Source organism: Hylobates moloch, unplaced genomic scaffold (genome assembly GCF_009828535.3).
Source record: "Hylobates moloch isolate HMO894 unplaced genomic scaffold, HMol_V3 SCAFFOLD_11, whole genome shotgun sequence".
NCBI lineage: Eukaryota > Metazoa > Chordata > Mammalia > Primates > Hylobatidae > Hylobates > Hylobates moloch.
In genome coordinates, this window is record NW_026652286.1 from 39,676,942 (window position 1) to 39,696,841 (window position 19,900).

The window sequence follows — 19,900 nt, forward strand, 5'->3', positions numbered from 1 at the left end:
TTGTGTTTTAGCATTATCACCTGTGGCTGCAGACAGATAATGAACGCGAGGGGCATGAGTGGAAGCTGGAAAACAGCGAGTTCATGGAGATGAGGAGAAACTTGATGTTGTGATCTACGGGTGGGTGGGGGGCAATGGTGGTAAGCGGGGATAGAGATCCGGGCACGACCGCCGGATGTGTAGGCGGTAGAATGCACAGGACTCAGTAAAAGATGAACATGGGGAGTGAGGGAGGAGTTTTTAGTTAGTATGAACGGGAAGGCGAGGGTACCATTTACAGCGACGGGTAACCACGCAGGAGGAGCAGGTCAGCTCCGGACAGTGGAGGTGAAGATGCGTGCGCCTCGCGCACCTTGTCCCTCGCGCGACGCCGTCCGCGCCGCCAGGGGTTCGGTCGGGAGCGGCAGCCCGCGCTGCGGTTCCGGTTCCGGTTCCAGTTCCGGCTGGCGTCTGCACCTGCGACCACCGTGAGCAGTCATGGCGTACTCCACAGTGCAGAGAGTCGCTCTGGCTTCTGGGCTTGTCCTGGCTCTGTCGCTGCTGCTGCCCAAGGCCTTCCTGTCCCGCGGGAAGCGGCAGGAGCCGCCGCCGACACCTGAAGGTAAGAGCAGACCAGCTCCCTCTGAACTTCCCGGCGCCGAAGAGTACGGAGAACGCTGCTCGAGGGAGGGGTGACTGTGAGAGTCTGCAGCCTTCGCCGAAATATCCACCAAACTGACTGGAGAGGGCGGACGACACGGCGTTGAAGGGCCAATCCCCACGGTTCCGTTGTTATCAGCGGATGGCGGCCCAGATGGTTCTGCTGCTGGAAGGGCCAGGAATGTATGCATGCATGCATGTCTGGGCATTCTCTAGGTGGCCTTGCATACTCCCGTTTACGCGCAGTCCCTTCTCTCTTACCCCACTGGCTTAACTCATCTCGTCACCAGTTCACGTGCTTTGAGTCAAGGGTTCCCAGTTGGGTTTCCCTCTTCAGGTTTTCCGTGTACTTTCTGACGCGCCGCTTGGTACGAAATCAAGGCAAATGGAATTGGTATAGCAAACCTTAATTCGTTATGTTTTTTCAACTTGGTGCTGGGCGCTCACTGCTTCAGGCTCTTCTTGTGCCTTTAAAAATATATCTTGAAGATTTTAATAACCCCAGTTTCAGTTACTGAGGTGGTTATGAACGAATTATTACGTTCCCCTTATTGAAACAGTGTTTATCTGTTAATTCTTCGTTGTTGGCATGATGCATGTGGTGTTTAAAAATTCATCCTCTTAGCTGCACTGGGGCCTTTTACAGAATGAGTGTAAAGGCATGGTGCTGAAGGCTGGGAGAAGGAACCAGAACAATTTTCTATAGGTCATGAAGTTCTACTGGTAACTTTCTCCTGTAAATTATCCTTGTAACATCTTTGAGACATGATTTTACGGTGTCTGAACACTTACAGTAATGTTTAAACTGTTGATTGCTGGACAGCTCCTTTTGAACTGTAATCCACTTCCTTCTGCTTTATGCACATTGGCTGTAGTTCCATTCTCTTGAGCATCATACACACTATAAATGCAAAGCACCAAGCTTTAGGGGTGGAGGGCAGATTGAACACATAATTCTGTTTACAGAATTTGCCTGATAATCTCCATGCTTGTAAGACTATCCACTTGGGAGAGACTTCTAAAACATCTTTGCATATTTGTTCTTTTTTTTTCTTTCTGTCTTATTGCAATAATCCCAATGATTTTTACCTACGTTGTCTAATGATATTGTCTACCTTGAAGAAGAGTAAATTCATGATCCTGAACAGTGAAGATTCTTCAAAAACTTTTTTTTTTTACTTTCCATTATGGTGAATTATCTTGAACAAGTACTATTGACTGTGAGTGGGAGACACTCTTCTGAACGTTGTAGAAAATACAGAGTGGAGATTAGACATGGGTTATTCGCTTGAGAACTCAAGTGTTGGTATTCAGTGTTCTCATGTTAGGATCTTTGTACTTTCAGTTCTCTTTATTCCTGAAGGGCTGTGCTTTTCCCTCAGTGCCCTTCTCATCATTCAGATTTCTGCTCAAATGAAACCTCCTCAGAGAGACTTCCCCTGATGACACTGACTAAAATAACTCTTTCCTCCCATCATTCTCTATTTTATCATGTTTTATATTCTTCATGATAGGCATCACTATATGGTATGGAATATTCCTAAGTGTTTACTTGTTTGTTTTTTTGTCTCCACCTTCTAGAATGTAGGTTTCAAGGGTAGGGACTTTGTCTTGTTTACCACTATTTCTTCAGTACCTGGCATATAATGGGCAGTCAATAAATACTTTAAGATTATTAAGCTACCAATACTGTAAATTCTGTTTTTGACAAGGAGAAGCTACTGAAGTAGTATAACCTAGGAAAAAACTTACCTTGAATGATACATTCCAGTAACTGAAACTTGCAGCAATGAATCTTAACCATTTTGGGGTTACATACCCCTTTGAGAATCTTACGAAAGCTATGTATTTTTTTTCTTTCTCTCTCCTTCCTCCCTCCCTCCCTCCCTCCCTCCCTCCCTCCCTCTCTCCCTCCCTCCCTCCCTCCCTCTCTCCCTCCCTCCCTCCTTTGCTCTCTTCTTGGCCGCCTTTCCCTTTCTCTTTCCCTTTCCCTGGGTCTCACTCTGTCACCCAGGCTGGAGTACAGAGTCATGATCACAGCTCACGGCATCCTCTGCTTCTAGGGCTCAACAGATCCTCCCACCTCAGCCTCCCAAGTAAGTGGGACTACAGGCACATGCTACCACGCCTGGCTAATTAAAAAAAAATTTCTTTTTTGGTAGAGATGGGGGTCTCATTGTATTGCCCAGGCTGGTGTTGAACTCATGGGCTCAAGTGATCCTTCTGCCTTAGCCTTCCAAAGTGCTGGGATTACAGGCTTGAGCCACTGCACTCAGCCTAAAACTGTATTTTCTGTCTAGAAAAATGTACATACTCTTTATAAATGTACTCAGAATTTCAGTATCAATTCAGAGAATTCTCAGAACCCAGAAATCTCTGCTTTGAAGAAAGGAATAACCCTGAGTATTTGAAAATTCTTAAAAATACACATTGTTATGTCTTCCATTTTTGCCTACTGATGTGCGTGAAACAAGCACAGTTCCCTTTCCACATGAAAGCCTTTAAGATAGTCTTTTAACAAATATGATGTACCATATCACATATTGTGCACACAGTGTATAGACACTATGTATTCCAAGAAAAAATGAGTGAACTCCATGCTTTGAGGCGGCCACAGTTTAGTAAAGGAAAGCAGACATGTCAGCAGATAAATGCAAGAGTGTCAGTTACAGTTACTCAAGTCTGCACAGGGAACAATGGAGACATGTATGCAATGGTCAGTGTTATTGGGACTTAAGAAGGGTTCCATAAACCAGGTGTGACAGCTCATGCCTGTAATCCCAGCACTTTGAAAGGCTGAGGCGGAAGGATTGCTTGAGCCTAGGAGTTCGAGACCAGCTTGGGCAACATAACAAGACCCCCATCTCTACAAAAAAAAAGTTTGTTTTTTTCAATTAGCTGGGCATGGTGGTGTGCACCTGTAGCCTCAGCTACTCTGTAGGCTGAGGTGGGGGGATCGTTTGAAGTCTGGAGGTCAAGGCTACAGTGAGGTGTGATTGTGTAACTGCACTGCAGCCTGGGCAACAGAGTGAGACTCTGCCAAAAAAAAAAAAAAAAGGTTTCATAGAACATAGAGGAGGGAAGTCTTTTTGTTTTTTTTGATAACAGCTTTCTTGAGATCTAATTTACATATCATACAATTCACCCACTTAAAGTGTACAATTTATTGGGTTTCAGTATATTCAGAGTTGTGCAACCATCACTACAACCAATTTTAGAATATTTCTTTAGCCCCCAAAGAAACCCTATACTTTTTAGCTATTACTCCACAAATCCCCCAGCCCACCTCCAGCCCTAGGCAACCACTGATCTACTTTATGTCTCTATAGGTTTGCCTGTTCTGGACATTTCATATAAATGGAATCATACAATATCTGATCTTTTGTGACTGACGTCTTTTAACTAGCATAATGTTTTCAAGGTTCATCCATGTTGTAGCATGTAGCAGTACTTCTTTTTATGGCTGAATAATATTTCATTGTGTGGATATACCACATTTCATTTATTCATTAATCAGTTGATGGACATTGAATTTTTGCCTTTTAGCTATTATGAATAATGTTGCTACTGATATCTGTTTACAAATTTTTGTGTAGACTTAATGTTTTCATTTCTCTTGAGTGTATACATTTGGAAAATGTGAGCATTCCAGTGTGGCTGGAACTAAGCGTGGAATTTCTAGGTCGTATGGTTATTACATGTTTAACCTTTTGAGGAACAGTCAGACCATTTTCCAAAGCAGCTGTACCATTTTACATGACCACCAGCAGTGTAAGAGGGCTTCTGGTTTCTTGTCAATACTTGTTTGTTATCTGTCTTCTTGGTTATAGCCATCCTAGTGGGAATGAAATGGTATCTCATTGTGATTTTATTTGCATTTCCCTGATGACTAAGGACATTGAGCGTTTTTTGTATGTTTATTCACTCTTTGTCTATTTGTATATCTTGTTTTGGAGAAACGTGTATTCAGGTCCTTTTAACCCTCTTTAAAAGTCGGATTACTTGTCTCTTTTTTTTTTTTTTTTTTTTTTTTGAGAGAGAGACAGGTCTCACTCTGGTGCACAGGCTGGAGTACAGTGGTGCCATCATTGCTCACTGCAGCCCCAAACTCCTGGGCTCAAGTGATTCTCCCATCTCACCCTCCCAGGTAACTAGGACTACAGGTGTGTGCCACCATAGCTGGCTAATTTTTAAATTTTTTGGCAGAGATAAGGCTCTCACTGTATTTCCCAGGCTGGTCTTGAACTTTTGGCCTCCTGAAGCACTGGGATTACAGGTGTGAGCCACCACACTTGGCCCTTGTCTTTTTATTGTTGAGTTGTAAGAGTTCTTTGTATATTCTAGGTACAAATCTGTTATCAGATATATGATTTGCAAATATTTTCTTCCATTCAGTGGTTGCCTTCACCTTCTTGATGGTGCCCTTTGAATAAGAAAAGTTTTACATTTTCTCTGATGAAGTCCGATTTATTTACTTTTTTCTTTTGTTTCTCCTGCTTTTGGTGTCATATCTGAGACAAATTGCCAAATCCAAGGTCATGAAGATTTATGCCTATGTTTTCAAGTTTTATAGTTTTTGCTCCTGCAGTTAAGTCTTTGATCCTTTTGAATTAATTTGTGTATATGGGTAAGGTAGGAGTCCAACTTCATGTGGATATATAGTTGCCCCAGCACCATTTGTTGAAAAGAACTCTTCTTTTCTCATTAAATTGTTCTGGCACCCATGTCAAATCAGTTGACTCTAAATGTAAGAGTTTGTTTCTGGACTCTCAATTATATTACATTAATCTATACACTTATCCTTATGCCAGTACCATGCTGTCTTAATTATTGTAGTTTTCTAAGTTATGAAATCATGAAATGTGTCCTCCAACTTTGTTCTTCTTTTTCAAGATTGTTTTGCTATTTTGGGTCCTGTGACCTAGCATTTCCATAGGAATTTTGGATCATCACTTTAGTTTCTGCCAAAAAAAAAAAAAAAAAAAAAATGCCAGTTGGGATTTTGATAGAGTGAACTGAAGCAATTTGGAGAGTGCTGCCATCTTACCAATGTTAAATCTTTCAATCTATGAACAGAGGATTTCTTTTTTATTTACCTAGGTCTCTGATTTATTTTAAAGGAGATTGTAGTTTTTAGTGTGAAAGTCTTATTTTGTTAAATATATTCATAAGTATTTTATTCTTTTTGATATAAATTTTGTTTTCAGATTGTTCCTTAGTGTATAGACAATTAGTTTTTGTATATTGATACTGTATCTTGTCACCTTGCTGAACTTGTTGTCTGCATATATAGTTTTACTTTTTTTTTTTTTTTAATCTGAATGCCTTTTATTTTTATTTTTACTTTTTTTGGCCTAACTACCCTAGCTGGAACCTTTAGTGCAATGTTGAATAGAAGTGGTAAGAACAAACGTCCTTTCTTGTCCTTGATCTTAAGAAGTATGCTTTACTAGCATATATAATGTTATCTGGGGGCATTTCATAGATGCCTTTTTTCAGGTTGAGGAAGTTCCCTTGTATTCTTAGTTTGCTGAGTGTTTTTCATTATGAAGGGGTATTGAATTTTATCAATTACTTTTTTCTATGTCTGTTGAGATGATTATGTGAGTTTTGTTCTTTATTGATGTGGCATATTACATTAATTGAAATTTAGATGTTAACCCAGCTTTGCCTTCCTTGGCTAAATTGAGGAGGCAACTCTTAAAGTGTTTTCTTTTGTGTGTGTGTGTGTGTGTGTGTGTGTGTGTGTTTAAATAATCCAGATGAAAAAGGGCATTCTAGGTAGAAGAAATACAGAGCAAAGAAACACAGAGGCTTAGGGCCAGGCGCGGTGGCTCATGTCTATAAACCCAGCACTTGGGGAGCCCAAGGCGGGCAGATTGCTTGAGGCCAGGAGTTCGAGACCAGCCTGGCCAACACGGAGAAACCCTGTCTCTACTAAAAATATAAAAATTAGCCCAGTGTGATGGTGCACGCCTGTAATTCCAGCTACTTGGGAGGCTGAAGCAGGAGAATCGCTTGAACCTGGGAGATGGAGGTTGCAGTGAGCTGACATTCCGCCACTGCATTCCAGCCTGGGCGACAGAGTGAGACTCTGTCTCAAAAAAAGAAAAAAAAAGAAAAGAAAAGAAACATAGAGCCATAAAGTATCCTTAGAGTTGTGAGAGAAGACACCAGAGAAGTTGGCATGGGCCAAATTGTGAAGGTTTTTTTCTGTCATACTTAAGGAGATTGGGTTTTATTCTAAAGGCAGATGAGGCATCATTGAGTGTGTAAGGAGAAGAGAAACATTTAACCTGGTTTTAGAAAGGACACCCTGGCAGCAGTGTAGACACTGCATTGTGAGGATTTCTTCAGGGAGAAGATTGTTGTAGTCATCCAGTTGAGACATCATGAGCATGACCACGTCATTGTCATTGGGCTCATCAGTTGTGACAAGTGACAGAAAAGTCAGCTTGACTAAGACAGGGTATTTATTGACTTGTGTAAATGAAAAGATCCTCTGTTAGAAATGTCTTGCAGTATGGTTTGAACCAGAGACTCACAGTTGTCACATTGGGGCTCTAGCTCTTATTTTCTGTGTCCTTTTCACTCTGGGTTCATTCTCAAGTTGGTTCTGTACCCTGGCTGCTCTCTCAGAGTAGTAACAATGGTTGCAAAAGTTTCAGACATTACCTCCTCACATGCTATTGCCCAGAGAAAGTGAGAGTGCCTCATTTATATACGTATGTATGTATGTAGAGCTGGCCTGGAACTCCTGGCCTCAAGTCATTGTCCCACCTCAGCCTCCTAACATGCTGGGATTACAGCACTTTGCTGGGCACAGCTCTAGGCCTCTTTTCTTTTAAGTCCTCCATCACTCTCACCTTCCAGCCCCACTCCCAAGATTCTTTCCCAGAAGTTCCAGCAAACATGTCCACTCACGTTAATGGCTTGAATTAAGTTAACTTGTGGTGCTGTGGGTAGAAAGAATATACTGATGAATCTACTCTGGAGTTGAGAGGAGTTCCCAAAGGAAAATATGGTATTAGAGCAAGAGAGGTTATCAATGGATAGATTGGAGGGAAGAGAATAATTTTAAGAGACATTTTAAAATAGAATGGGAAAGTGAGGGAGAGGGAGACATCTGGATTATTCTCAGGTTTAGGTGAAGGGATAGATGGTGATTTCCTTTGCCAAAATAGGAATGGAGGAAAAGTAGATTAAAGGTGTGTGAAAAGAAAATAAAAACTTGGGACCCCAGTTCAGTATGCCAAAAGGAAAAAATTAAGCTGAAAGCTGAGTCATGCAAGAAATTCCCTTTCCTTTTGTTCCTAAGCAGGTAGCTACAGATAAAAAATTAAATATCTCCACAGGTAGCTACTCTATGTTCACCTTATCTTATGTAAAGTGCCGATTTACTGAGCACCAGGTGAATACATAATTGACTATTCCTCTACCTGCTCCTTTTCTCTTGCAACATGTAGATTACCATACCCTTCTTTCCCCTCCAGCTCACTTTTCCCCTTGAAATATTTAAGCCCTCAAAATCATCTTTGGAGAAAGGCACAGACCTCTCTCCTGGACGTGTCCTTAACATTGGCAAAATAAACTTCTAAATTGATTGAGGCCTGTCCCAAATGCTTGTTGGTTTACAGGTGTAAGATGATTAATCCAGGAATTGGAAAAGTGGTATTATGTCCTTTTCTTCAGTCTTCTTTCCTGTGTTAACATCCCTAGCTCCCTCATCCATTCCTGGTATGACCTAGTTGCAAGTATTTGAACACAGTCCTCTTAGAAGAGGCTCTTAGAACTGCAAATAATAGCATATCTAAGACTGTTCATGAAAGAGCAATCTGTTGTTTCCCTGCACTCTTCTTCTTCTATACTTAATGCTTTCTGGGGATTGCTTTAGTTTTTAGCATTTTCCTTGCTCACTTTGCTGTATATTAGAATTCTGAGCCTTTTTTTTTTCTTTTTAATAGGAGCTGCTCATCTAGGTTTTGTTCATTTTCTACTGTTCACTTGATGTTTTGGAATGAAATGTAGGAATTTGTAGTTTTCCTTGTTGCATTTTATTTGTTTAAATTTGGCCAATAATTCTAGCTCTTGAAATTTTTTCGGAGCTTTCAGTGTTTCCTTCAATGTATTTCCTTACCATTTCTTAGCTGTGTGCTGTTCTTGATTTTTAAAAAACTTTTTGTTAAAGACATTTTCAAACATAAGCAAAAGTTGAGAGAGTAGTAAAATGAATCCATATCATCCTGCTTCAGCAGCCATCAATACATGGTCAGTCTTGTGTCATGGGTATCCCCACCCACTTTTCCCCCCATTCACTGGATTATTTTGAAGCAAATCCTAGACATTGGATCATTTTCATCCTTAAATGCTTCAGTATGCATCTCTAAAAACAGATTCTTAATAAAATGTAGCCACAATACCATTGTCACACCTAAAAAGTCAATACTTCCTTAATGTCATTAAATATCTAGTTGGTGTTCAAATTTTTCCCACCATGTTATAATTTTTCTTTTTTACTTTCTTTTTTTACAATTTTACCTTTGATTATGATCAACATGTTTTCTCTTTTTGTTTGTTTGTTTGTTTTTTGAGACAGAGTCTTGCTCTGTTGCTCAGGCTGGAGTGTAGTGGCAGGATCTGAGTTCACTGCAACCTCTGCCTCCCAAGTTCAAGCAATTCTCCTGCCTCATCCTCCTGAGGAGCTGGGATTACAGGTGTCCACCACCATGCCTGGCTAATTTTTTTGTATTTTTAGTAGAGACGGAGTTTCACCATGTTGGCCAGGCTGGTCTTGAACCCCTGACCTCAGATGATCCTCCTGCCTTGGCCTCCCAAAGTGCTGGAATTACAGACATGAGCCACCATGCCCGGCCTCAGCATGTTTTCTTGGTAGGTCAAATTATTTTTTAAATGTATTAGTCATTTAAAACTGCTTTTAGAGTCCCACCACTCTATTCATGGAAACGTTTTGTTTAGGGTCATTCAAACAGTTGGTTATTTGGTTGCTCTATTCCATCTTACTCTGTCACCCTGGTTTGCCTGCTTCTTCCTTCCCCACTTCCGTCTATTCTCAATATAGCTGCCATAGTATTATGTTGAAGCTTAAGTCAACTCACGTCTCTCCTCTCCTCAAAACTCTACAGTGGCTTCCTGGCTTGGATGAAAAGATAGTCTATACATGACCCAAAAGGCCCTATATAATTCTCTTCCCCGTTTGCTTCTACTTTTCTATCTTTCTCACTTCATTGTGGCCACACTGGCTGCCTCCTCACTGTTCCTTGAATATGCCAAGCATGTTCCCACTTCAGTGCCTTTGCATTTGCTGTTTTCCATTGTTTGAAATGCTCTTCTTTTGGATATCCACGTGCCTTTCCCTTCATCTTCATGTTTTCTCTCAAACTGCATTTCCTGATGGCTTCTCTGGCTATTCCAGCTAAAATCTTAACTTCTAACACGGTCCTACCCCTTCTCCCTGCCTTATTTTTTCTCCTTAGTATTTATCATTATCTTGTTTATTGTCTCTTTTCCTACTTAGAAAGGAGGCTCTGTGGCCGAACGTGGTGGCTCATGCCTGTAATCCCAGCACTTCGGGAGTACCAGGCAGGTGGATCACAAGGTCAGGAGTTCAAGACCAGCCTGGCCAACATGGTGAAACACCGTCTCTACTAAAAATACAAAAATTCGCTGGGCATGGTGGCAGGTGCCTGTAATCCCAGCTATTCGGGAGGCTGAGGCAGAGAATTGCTTGAACCCAGGAGGCGGAGGTTGCACTGAGCTGAGATCGTGCCACTTCACTCCAGCCTGGGCGACAGAGTGAGACTCCATCTTAAAAAAAAAAAGGAGGCTTCGTGAGGATAAGGATTTATATTTGTTTTGTTCATGGCTGTGTGTCCAGCTTTAGATGAGGCCTGCACGTAAGTAGACAATAAATACTTATTGAACTAGTAAAAGAATGAGTTAATTAATGAGAGCTGGCTCCTAGGGATCGTGACTTCCTCTATTAGCATTTGTAAGCCATTACCTTATTATTATTACATTCGTTATGGTTACATAAATGATCATGCATCCGTGTGATAGACTATTATGAATTCAGTGATTTATATTCATGAAGAGTTTTAAATGACATGGGAACATTGTATGATACAAGTGAAAAGTAAAGATATATACTCACTAGAAAGATGTCAACATTTTCACAGGAAGGGGAACATCACATACTGGGGCCTGTTGTGGGGAGTGGGGAGGGATAGCATTAGGAGATATACCTAATGTAAATCACAAGTTAATGGGTGCAGCACACCAACATGGCACATGTATACATATGTAACAAACCTGCACATTGTGCAAATGTACCCTAGAACTTAAAGTATAATAATAATAAAGAAAGATGCCAACATTTTAACAGTGGCTATTTCTAGATCATGTAATTATGAGGGGTTGTTCTTTAAATTTTTCTGTACTTTCTCAATTTTCTGTAGTTATGCATTTCTTTTATAATCAGAAGAAAAGTACTTTCTTTTCCTTTCCATATCCATTCAAAAAAATGTAAGAGTCCTTTTTAGAATCTAGCCCAAGGGTTACAACATATTCACTTCTCTGTAGTTTGTACAGTTTGTCATCTACTTTCTACTTTCCTCAGACTGGAACAGTAGTTCTCTATCTCCATTCTTCTAAGACTTCACTTTTTACCAACATAATTTCTTAAATTTTTCTTTAGTTCAGTGACCTTATTTGGAAGTTTTCCCAGTTCTTTTGATAGAAATTATTTAGTGAATAGACTTGAATTTATCCTCCTCTGGGACTTTACTTTTGTCCTTAGAATTGTTCATTCACCACTGCACCAGAAATTTATCCCCTTTGATATAGACGCAAAATGGAAGTTGGAAAGTTCTGTTTTCTTACCATTACATTTTATCCTAAGGCAAATTGCCTTTTTTCTCTAAACATCATTAAAAACACCCCTTTTGCTTTTGCTGGCCTTTTTGTAAATCTGGATTTATTTTGGGCCTTGACCTCCTCATGTCATTCTTCCAAGTCTTGCCACTCTTTCATGCTGATTGCTTATGTGTCTGTCTGTTCATCTTTTCTGTCCTTTTAGAAGAGCTACCTGCACATCTACTTTTTTTTCCTCTGCTGTTCCTACCTGCCTGAGAATTTTTGAAGTGCCCATATAGAAAGGCATTTTAAGGGCTTTCCTCTCAGAGAGCGTCTCATGCCATGGCATTATGTCTGTTTTTAAAACTTCTTAACTCTGGGCCAGGCACGGTGGCTCACACCTGTAATCCTAGCACTTTGGGAGGCTGAGGCAGACAGATCGCCTGAGATGAGGAGTTCAAGACCAGCCTGGCCAACATGGCGAAACCCTGTCTCTACTAAAAATACAAAAATTAGCCAGGCAAGGTGGTGCATGCCTGTGGTCCCAGCTACTTGAGAGGCTGAGGCAGGAGAATCACTTGAACCTGGGAGGCAAAGCAGTGACCTGAGATCGTGGCACTGCCCTCCAGCCTGGGTGACAGAGACTCCATCTCAAACAAACAAACAAACAAACAAACTTCTTAACTCTGGCTTCCTAGAGTTTGTGCTACACGATTCCTACTTTGTTGTCAGAAACACTAAGATCTCATTCTCCTGAGGTTCTCCTTTCATTTCGTCAGAGTTTCTTCTTTGGTTGGAGTAGCAGTTCCTCTGCTCTCCCTATGTACCTGTGGAACATAAAAATGTCAGCACACTTGGTCAAGAACTTGTCAGTTGTTCCATTGTCAGCTGAATGAGAGTTTGAATAGGTTCCAGGGTAGTTGAAGTATTCCAAGATGACAGTGTGCCACTCTGTGTTAGAGTTGGCTTCAAGAGAGTCCTATCTACTACTTCTACTTGGCTAGGAACCTTTGGTGTTCCCACAGTAACACTGTATCTGGGCATCTTTCCTGCTGACCCTGCCTGACTGCTTATAAATAGGGTTCCTTAGTAGCCCCTTTCCAGTGGCCCTGTTCCTGTGGAATAGCACAGACCCTTTGTCACGATGTTCTCCCCCAGTAAGTTGTGTCTCACTGAGTCTTAATCTCTCAGAGATGTGAAAATATACAGATACATGTATATGTGTATATATACACACAAACATATACACATATACATGTATGACATACATATGCATACATAGTTCTTTGTTATCTTAAACTAGCTTCTTATATGTTGGTATGTAAGTGCCTGAAGACAATTATTTTGGTTGCCTACCATTTATTTTCCCTAATGAAGCATCAGAAATCTACTCTGAAGGAATGTTTGAAGGACAGAGATTAGGAAATCATTTTGATTTCAGAGGGTCATTTTCCTGTTCATATATTATGGAAATGAACAGAAAACAACAGACAATTTGAGAGCCCATGAATGCATGTAAATTAGGCATTTTTTCAAGTTTAGAAACTTACAGGTAAGTGGGTATGGAATACCTTGCTTGATCAGTCATCCTAATTGCCATTTTCTATTCTAGAAACTGTAAAATCGAAAACTGGCAGGATAATGAAGTAAAAAACTATTTTTAGCCCTACAAGTGACTGGGCAGGATCTTGAGATTCTAATAAAGGCTAACACTTGCAGTATAATTCATCCAAATCAGGTCAGCAAAGATTGTAGTATGCAAGACCCAGAGCCTGCCCCATGGGGGACCCAAACAAATAAAACACTAGGCCTTTATTCAAGAAGTTCTTAGTTTGTCTTCCAGCTGGAGGCCACTAGGAACACATCTGTAGTTGAACAAGTTGAGTGTATTACTCATTGCAGCAAGGGAGAATGCACACCATGGGGAATTGTGGGGCATCTCAATAAGGCACTATTAGAAAAAGTCATTATAGGATTTGGGTTTGTGTTAGGTGATCTGGAGGATGGTTTAAGGATGTGGTACTTTACTCTGAATTAGATGCTTTCAGGAAGTAAGGCAAATTCTAGGACTGGTATCTTAACAGTTTAAAGGGAGGGCCAACTAGAGAAAGGCTAAAGCTGTAATTGGTAAAGCAGCCCCATCATTCACATTACCCAGCACTAGGGGATATTAGGTATTTAGTGGCTTGGACAGTGTTCATGTTTTGTCTGTGTTCAGACAGATTACAGAGTGGTCTTGTTTTTTTCTTGATCCATCGTGATCACAGAATGGCCTTGTGTAATGTTGGTGTTCTGAAATAGCTTATGTGTAACAGGAGAACATCACAACTTATATGTGAGTACCAAGCCAGCTCATAGCAGTATTAATGCCTAGCTGATAATACCAGGCCAACTTTTGGATGTTAGAGGCTGCCTTTCTAGTTCTCAGATATGATATACACCAAATAAAATTGAATAGAGATGGTGCTTAGTGGAAAATGTTACCTGTTTTTGTTTCCCAATTCATTTAAGTACAGGCTATAAGACACGTTAATAAAACTCTTGATTAAGGCTAAGTGTGGTAAGTGCAGTTAAAGAGGCTCAAGCAGTGTGTTTTACAGGCATGGGGAGTAGCATGAGAAAATGCTTTGGGGGCATGGGGGCAGTATCTGGCCTGGGCCTTGGAGGATTGGCTGGATTTAGATATGTGGAGTTGGAGAGGAAAGCAAAGCCACTGGAGGATAAGCATAGGCTCAGAAGCAAGAAGGTGAAAGTCAGGTTCAAAGCGTGGTGAGAACCCTAGTTTGACTAAATGAGTGGTATGTAATGGGAAAGTAGTGTGAAGAGGCACTTTTGGGTTAGATTATGGAATTCAGTTGTTTAGGAATTCAGTTTGTGGGGAGGGAAAATCAGAATTTGTTAAATACCTACTATATGTGCTAGGTTCTTTGTATATATGATATTATTTAATCTGTAATTCTTGTAAACTCTGGAAAGTAGATATCATGCCCATTTTACAGACGATGAAAATGAGCTCTAGAAAGATTAAGTTAACCTCCACTGAAATAGTTGGAGGCACAGCCATAATCTTAACCAGTAACTGACTGAAAAGGTGGCACTCATTCCACTTCACTCTGCTACGTCCATTGTGCTGTAATACAGCCTCTTGTCATCAGTGGAAACTGTTAGAAGCTTTTGATCACAGAAATGGCAAGACCAGTTAGAACTGTGCTTTAGGAAAATTATTCTGGTAACAAAACAGTGGTAATTGATGTGTATTGAGTGTATGGATCGGGCCCTGTGCTAAGCAACTTAGACACTTAATGATCTCTTCTAGTAATATATAGGATGGATTGAGAATGGAGAGGTTGATAAAAGATGAAAAAAATCTGATTAAATTAGCAGAAAATGTGAAAGCAGTAGAGAACAAAGCAGAATCAGGTAGAAGGGAAATGTGACAAGATAGGGCCCTTGGAGGAGACCAGTAAGGAAGAAACAGCTATTGTCTTGGCTTCTACTTCAAGTAATGCTGAATCAAATATGGCCTCTACAACTTCCTCAATGTTTAGGGAAAAGCTTGGCTATCTTAAGGAACTGGCCCCCTTAAGACCTTTCTTCAGCCGCTGTTTCTATTTTTTATTAAAATAGAAACATGTCCAGTTCTTTATAGATTTATTTGCCCCAAGAATGAAACGCTGCAGATGAGTTAATGTTGCTTTCAGAAAACTCTTTTGTTAACAGTGCTGAAGTTTTGGTTTTTGTTTTTAGCAATAGGTATGGTTATTAACAAAGGAAGGTAGAGCTTCACTTTGTAAAATCTATTAATTTTTTTTTTTTTTTTGAAACAGAGTCTCACTGTCACCTAGGCTGGAGTGCAGTGGCACGATTTTGGCTCACTACAACCTCTGCCTCCTGGGTTCAAGCGATTCTCCTGCCTTAGCTTCCCGAGTAGCTGGGATTATAGGCATGTGCCACCATGCCCAGCTAATTTTTGTATTTTTAGTAGAGACGGGGTTTTGCCGTGTTGGCCAAGCTGGTCTTGAACCCCTGACCTCGGGTGATCTGCCCGCCTTGACCTCCCAAAGTGCTGGGATTACAGACGTGAGCCACCTCACCTGGCCAGAATCCATTGACATTAAGTTTTTAGTTAAGCTTAAATGATAACTTTAGTTAATTTTTTTTTTTTTTTTTTTGAGATGGGATCTCCTTCTGTTGCCCAGGCTGATCACACGGTGGTGTGATCATAGCTCACCATAGCCACAAACTCCTGGGCTTGAGCATTCCTTTTGCCTCAGCCTCCTGAGTAGCTGGGACTACAGGCGCATGCCACCACACCCGGCTGATTTATAAAAGCTTTTTGTAGAGAGGAGGTCTTGCCATCTTGCCCAGACTGGTCTTGAACTCCTGGGCTCAAGCAATTTTCCCACCTCAGCCTTGCTAAATGCTGGGATTAAATTTTAATAATTAAGGAAACCTGAATATGGGCAAAGCTTTCAATAAACAATTAGGATTTAGTCATGTTCCCTTTTGCAGAATACTTAAGTACCTATAGAGATAGTCACACAGCTGTTTTGTTTTCTAGATTAGAAAACCTACAGTTTTATGTTCTGATATCTTTATTCTGATCTTTTTAGCTGTTTTTAATAAAGCAAACTTAAAAAAAACAAATCTTATTTGTAATGTAACTATGAACTAGAATATTTGTAATAGAGAAAAATTGAAAATAGACTAAATGTTTATCAGCAGAAAAAGGGGTAAATAAATTATAATATAGTCATACAATGTGATGCTATATTGCAGTTTAAATGAATCAACTAGAGCTATACATGTCAACATGGATACATTTGTTGGCCAAAGTGTTGATTCCCCACCTGGAAAAAAAGGCAGAAAAGGAAAGTTGGAGAAGCATGTGTCTAATATAATCCCATAATATAAAGGACTTTTTAAAATTGTGGTAACCATTTTTAGGTAAACAGTTCAGTAGCGTTAAGTACATTCACATTGTTGTGCAACCGTCACCACTGCCTATCCACAATATGAGGTTTTAAAACATTCAAGGCAATATTATATGTTGTTTATAGATGCTGATGTATTGGTTATAGATGCATAGTTAATGCAGTAAAATCTAAAAGCACGCATTCTGATAATAAGCACCAAAATCAGAATGGTGTTTATCTCAGAGAGGGTGTGGGGGAAAAGTACACAAGGGACTTCAGTTATATTTGGGTGGTGGATATACAAATATTCATAAAGTATGTATACTTTTATATACCTGGCATATTTCATAGTTTCAAATTTTTCTTTTGTTAAAAAAAAATTCCCACTAGAAATTTCCAAATGTTTTATAATCATTGACTTTTTATAGATTCTGGGCTTTCAGTTTTAAGAAACATGGTGGTACCAAGATCCAAGAGGTGAGATTGCTACCTGTTGAGGCCTGTTAACTTTATGAGAAGAGAAATCTTTGCCAAATGCAGCATTGTCATTGTTGCCTACCATTTTAAGTGTCACAGGTAGCAGAGGTTGTGGTCTCAAGCCTGAAGTTCGGAGAGAATGAATCTACAAAGAAAGGAAATACAAGAGGAGAGCAGGTTTCAGGAGGTGAAAATGAGTTCATTTTTAGGCTTGAGGTGGTAGACATACAAGAAGACATATATACTAATTGAATTTAGAGATAAGAGACAAGAGCTTGGGGGAAAAGTCAGAACTAGAAGTACACATTTTGGAAATTACAGTATATTCCTTGAATAAATGAGTTTGCTGAAGGAAAGTATAAAGAAAGAACAGGCTGAGACAAAGTATTGGGGAAGGGGATTAAAGAAGAACCAGTGAAAGAGATTGAGAAGGAATAGGTTGAAGGACCAGTGGGAAAAGAGAAGAGTAATGTGCCATAGAGATTAAGGCAGGAAAATTTGACAAGGACTTATTCAGATTAATCCAATATTTATTGAATGACCACTATGTGATAATTATTTCTTTGTATTGCAGAAAATTAAGAGTGAGAACTGAGAAAAACCCATTGGATTTGACGGTTAAGGTAGTTACCATGTCATTGTAACTATGCTCCCTGTCTGTAAGCTCTTTTTAAAGACAGATTCTGTTCTATTTGTCATTCTAATCTCAGAGCCTGACATAGTGTCTGTCACATTGTTAAGTGCTCAGCAGTAAATATGTGAACAATGATACCGAATATAAGGTACTCAGATTTCTTCTAGGATATAAAACATATTTTTTGCTATCTAGTCTATATGTTCCATTGCTCTCCAAATCCCTCTTCTGTCTTTGAAAATAGTATTTTTTACTTTTTCAACACCTCTTTGATGTTATCAATAACCTTCTTAATTCTAATACAGGTTTCCTTATCAACTAACTTCTTTAATCAGTTCTAACATAGGTTTCTTCGGACGTCATCATGTTTTATTCAGCGTTGCTTTTTGAAACCCTATTTTTTGTTTTCTTTCTTACTCCTGTTACTCACTCATCAACTCTATATAAAGACAGTCCTATCAGTCAGAGCTGTGTAGAGGTAGCATGAGCTTCCTGGGGAAAGCATTGTTTTCTATCCTGAGGTATTCAGCAGAATTATGACCACAATTTGAAGCATATGAGAGTATCAAACACAGGTGGTTAGACTAGCTGTCTTTAAAAAAAAAAAAAAAAAAAAAGGCTTTATTGAGACATAATTTACATATCATGCAATTCACCTATTTAAAATGTACAGTCACTGTAGTTTTTAATATATTCATAGAGTTGTGCAACTATCACTACAGTCAATTTTAGAACTTTTTAAATCACACACCTCCCCACCAAAAACCTCATACACATTAGGCAGTCACTTTTTCCTTCGTCTGCACCCCTCCAAACCCCAGCTCTAGGTAATCACTAGTCTACTTTCTGTCCTATAGACTTGACTGTTCTGGATATTTCTTTTTAATAGTGTAACAGTGCTTTCTTCTATTCTGTTTTGTTTTTTTGTTTTTTTTTGCTTTTTAAATTTTTTTTATTATACTTTAGGTTTTAGGGTACATGTGCACAATGTGCAGGTTTGTTACATATGTATCCATGCCCCATGTTGATTTGCTGCACCCATTAACTCGTCATTTAGCATTAGGTATATCTCCTAATGCTGTCCCTCCCCCCTCCCCCCATCCCACAACAGTCCCTGGAGTGTGATGTTCCCCTTCCTGTGTCCATGAGTTCTCATTGTTCAATTCCCACTTATGAGTGAGAACATGCGGTGTTTGGTTTTTTGTCCCTGCGATAGTTTACTGAGAATGATGGTTTCCAGTTTCATGCATGTCCCTACAAAGGACATGAACTCATCATTTTTTATGGCTGCATAGTATTCCATGGTGTATATGTGCCACATTTTCTTAATCCAGTCTATCGTTGTTGGACATTTGGGTTGGTTCCAACTCTTTGCTATTGTGAATAGTGCCACAATAAACATACGTGTGCATGTGTCTTTATAGCAGCATGATTTATAGTCCTTTGGGTGTATACCCAGTAATGGGATGGCTGGGTCAAATGGTATTTCTAGTTCTAGATCCCTGAGGAATCGCCACACTGACTTCCACAATGGTTGAACTAGTTTACAGTCCCACCAACAGTGTAAAAGTGTTCCTATTTCTCCACATCCTCTCCAGCACCTGTTGTTTCCTGATTTTTTAATGATGGCCATTCTAACTGGTGTGAGATGGTATCTCACTGTGGTTTTGATTTGCATTTCTCTGATGGCCAGTGATGATGAGCATTTCTTCATGTGTTTTTTGGCTGCATAAATGTCTTCTTTTGAGAAGTGTCTGTTCATGTCCTTCGCCCACTTTTTGATGGGGTTGTTTGTTTTTTTCTTGTAAATTTGTTTGAGTTCATTGTAGATTCTGGATATTAGCCCTTTGTCAGATGAGTAGGTTGCAAAAATTTTCTCCCATTCTGTAGGTTGCCTGTTCACTCTGATGGTAGTTTCTTTTGCTGTGCAGAAGCTCTTTAGTTTAATTAGATCCCATTTGTCAATTTTGGCTTTTGTTGCCATTGCTTTTGGTGTTTTAGACATGAAGTCCTTGCCCACGCCTATGTCCTGAATGGTATTGCCTAGGTTTTCTTGTAGGATTTTAATGGTTTTAGGTCTAACATATAAGTCTTTAATCCATCTTGAATTAATTTTTGTATAAGGTGTAAGGAAGGGATCCAGTTGCAGCTTTCTACATATGGCTAGCCAGTTTTCCCAGCACCATTTATTAAATAGGGAATCCTTTCCCCATTTCTTGTTTTTGTCAGGTTTGTCAAAGATCAGATAGTTGTAGATATGCGGCATCATTTCTGAGGGCTCTGTTCTGTTCCATTGATCTATGTCTCTGTTGTGGTACCAGTACCATGCTGTTTTGGTTACTGTAGCCTTGTAGTATAGTTT

At 39.8% G+C, this 19,900-nt stretch overlaps 1 protein-coding gene across 10 annotated transcripts in view; it reads left to right on the top strand.

Moving 5' to 3' along the window:
• Positions 1-422: 422 nt before the first annotated feature.
• Positions 423-19,900, top strand: part of RIC3 (RIC3 acetylcholine receptor chaperone) — an 83,416-nt gene continuing 63,938 nt past the window's right edge. For all 10 annotated transcript variants that reach the window (XR_004250233.2, XR_004250235.2, XR_004250232.2 and 7 more), the window contains exon 1: positions 423-601. Coding sequence is in view for 4 of the 10 variants with exons in the window: in XM_032166680.2 (XP_032022571.1) it covers positions 478-601 (124 nt within the window). In the remaining 6 variants the exon portion in view is untranslated. The remainder of the gene's footprint in view (positions 602-19,900) is intronic.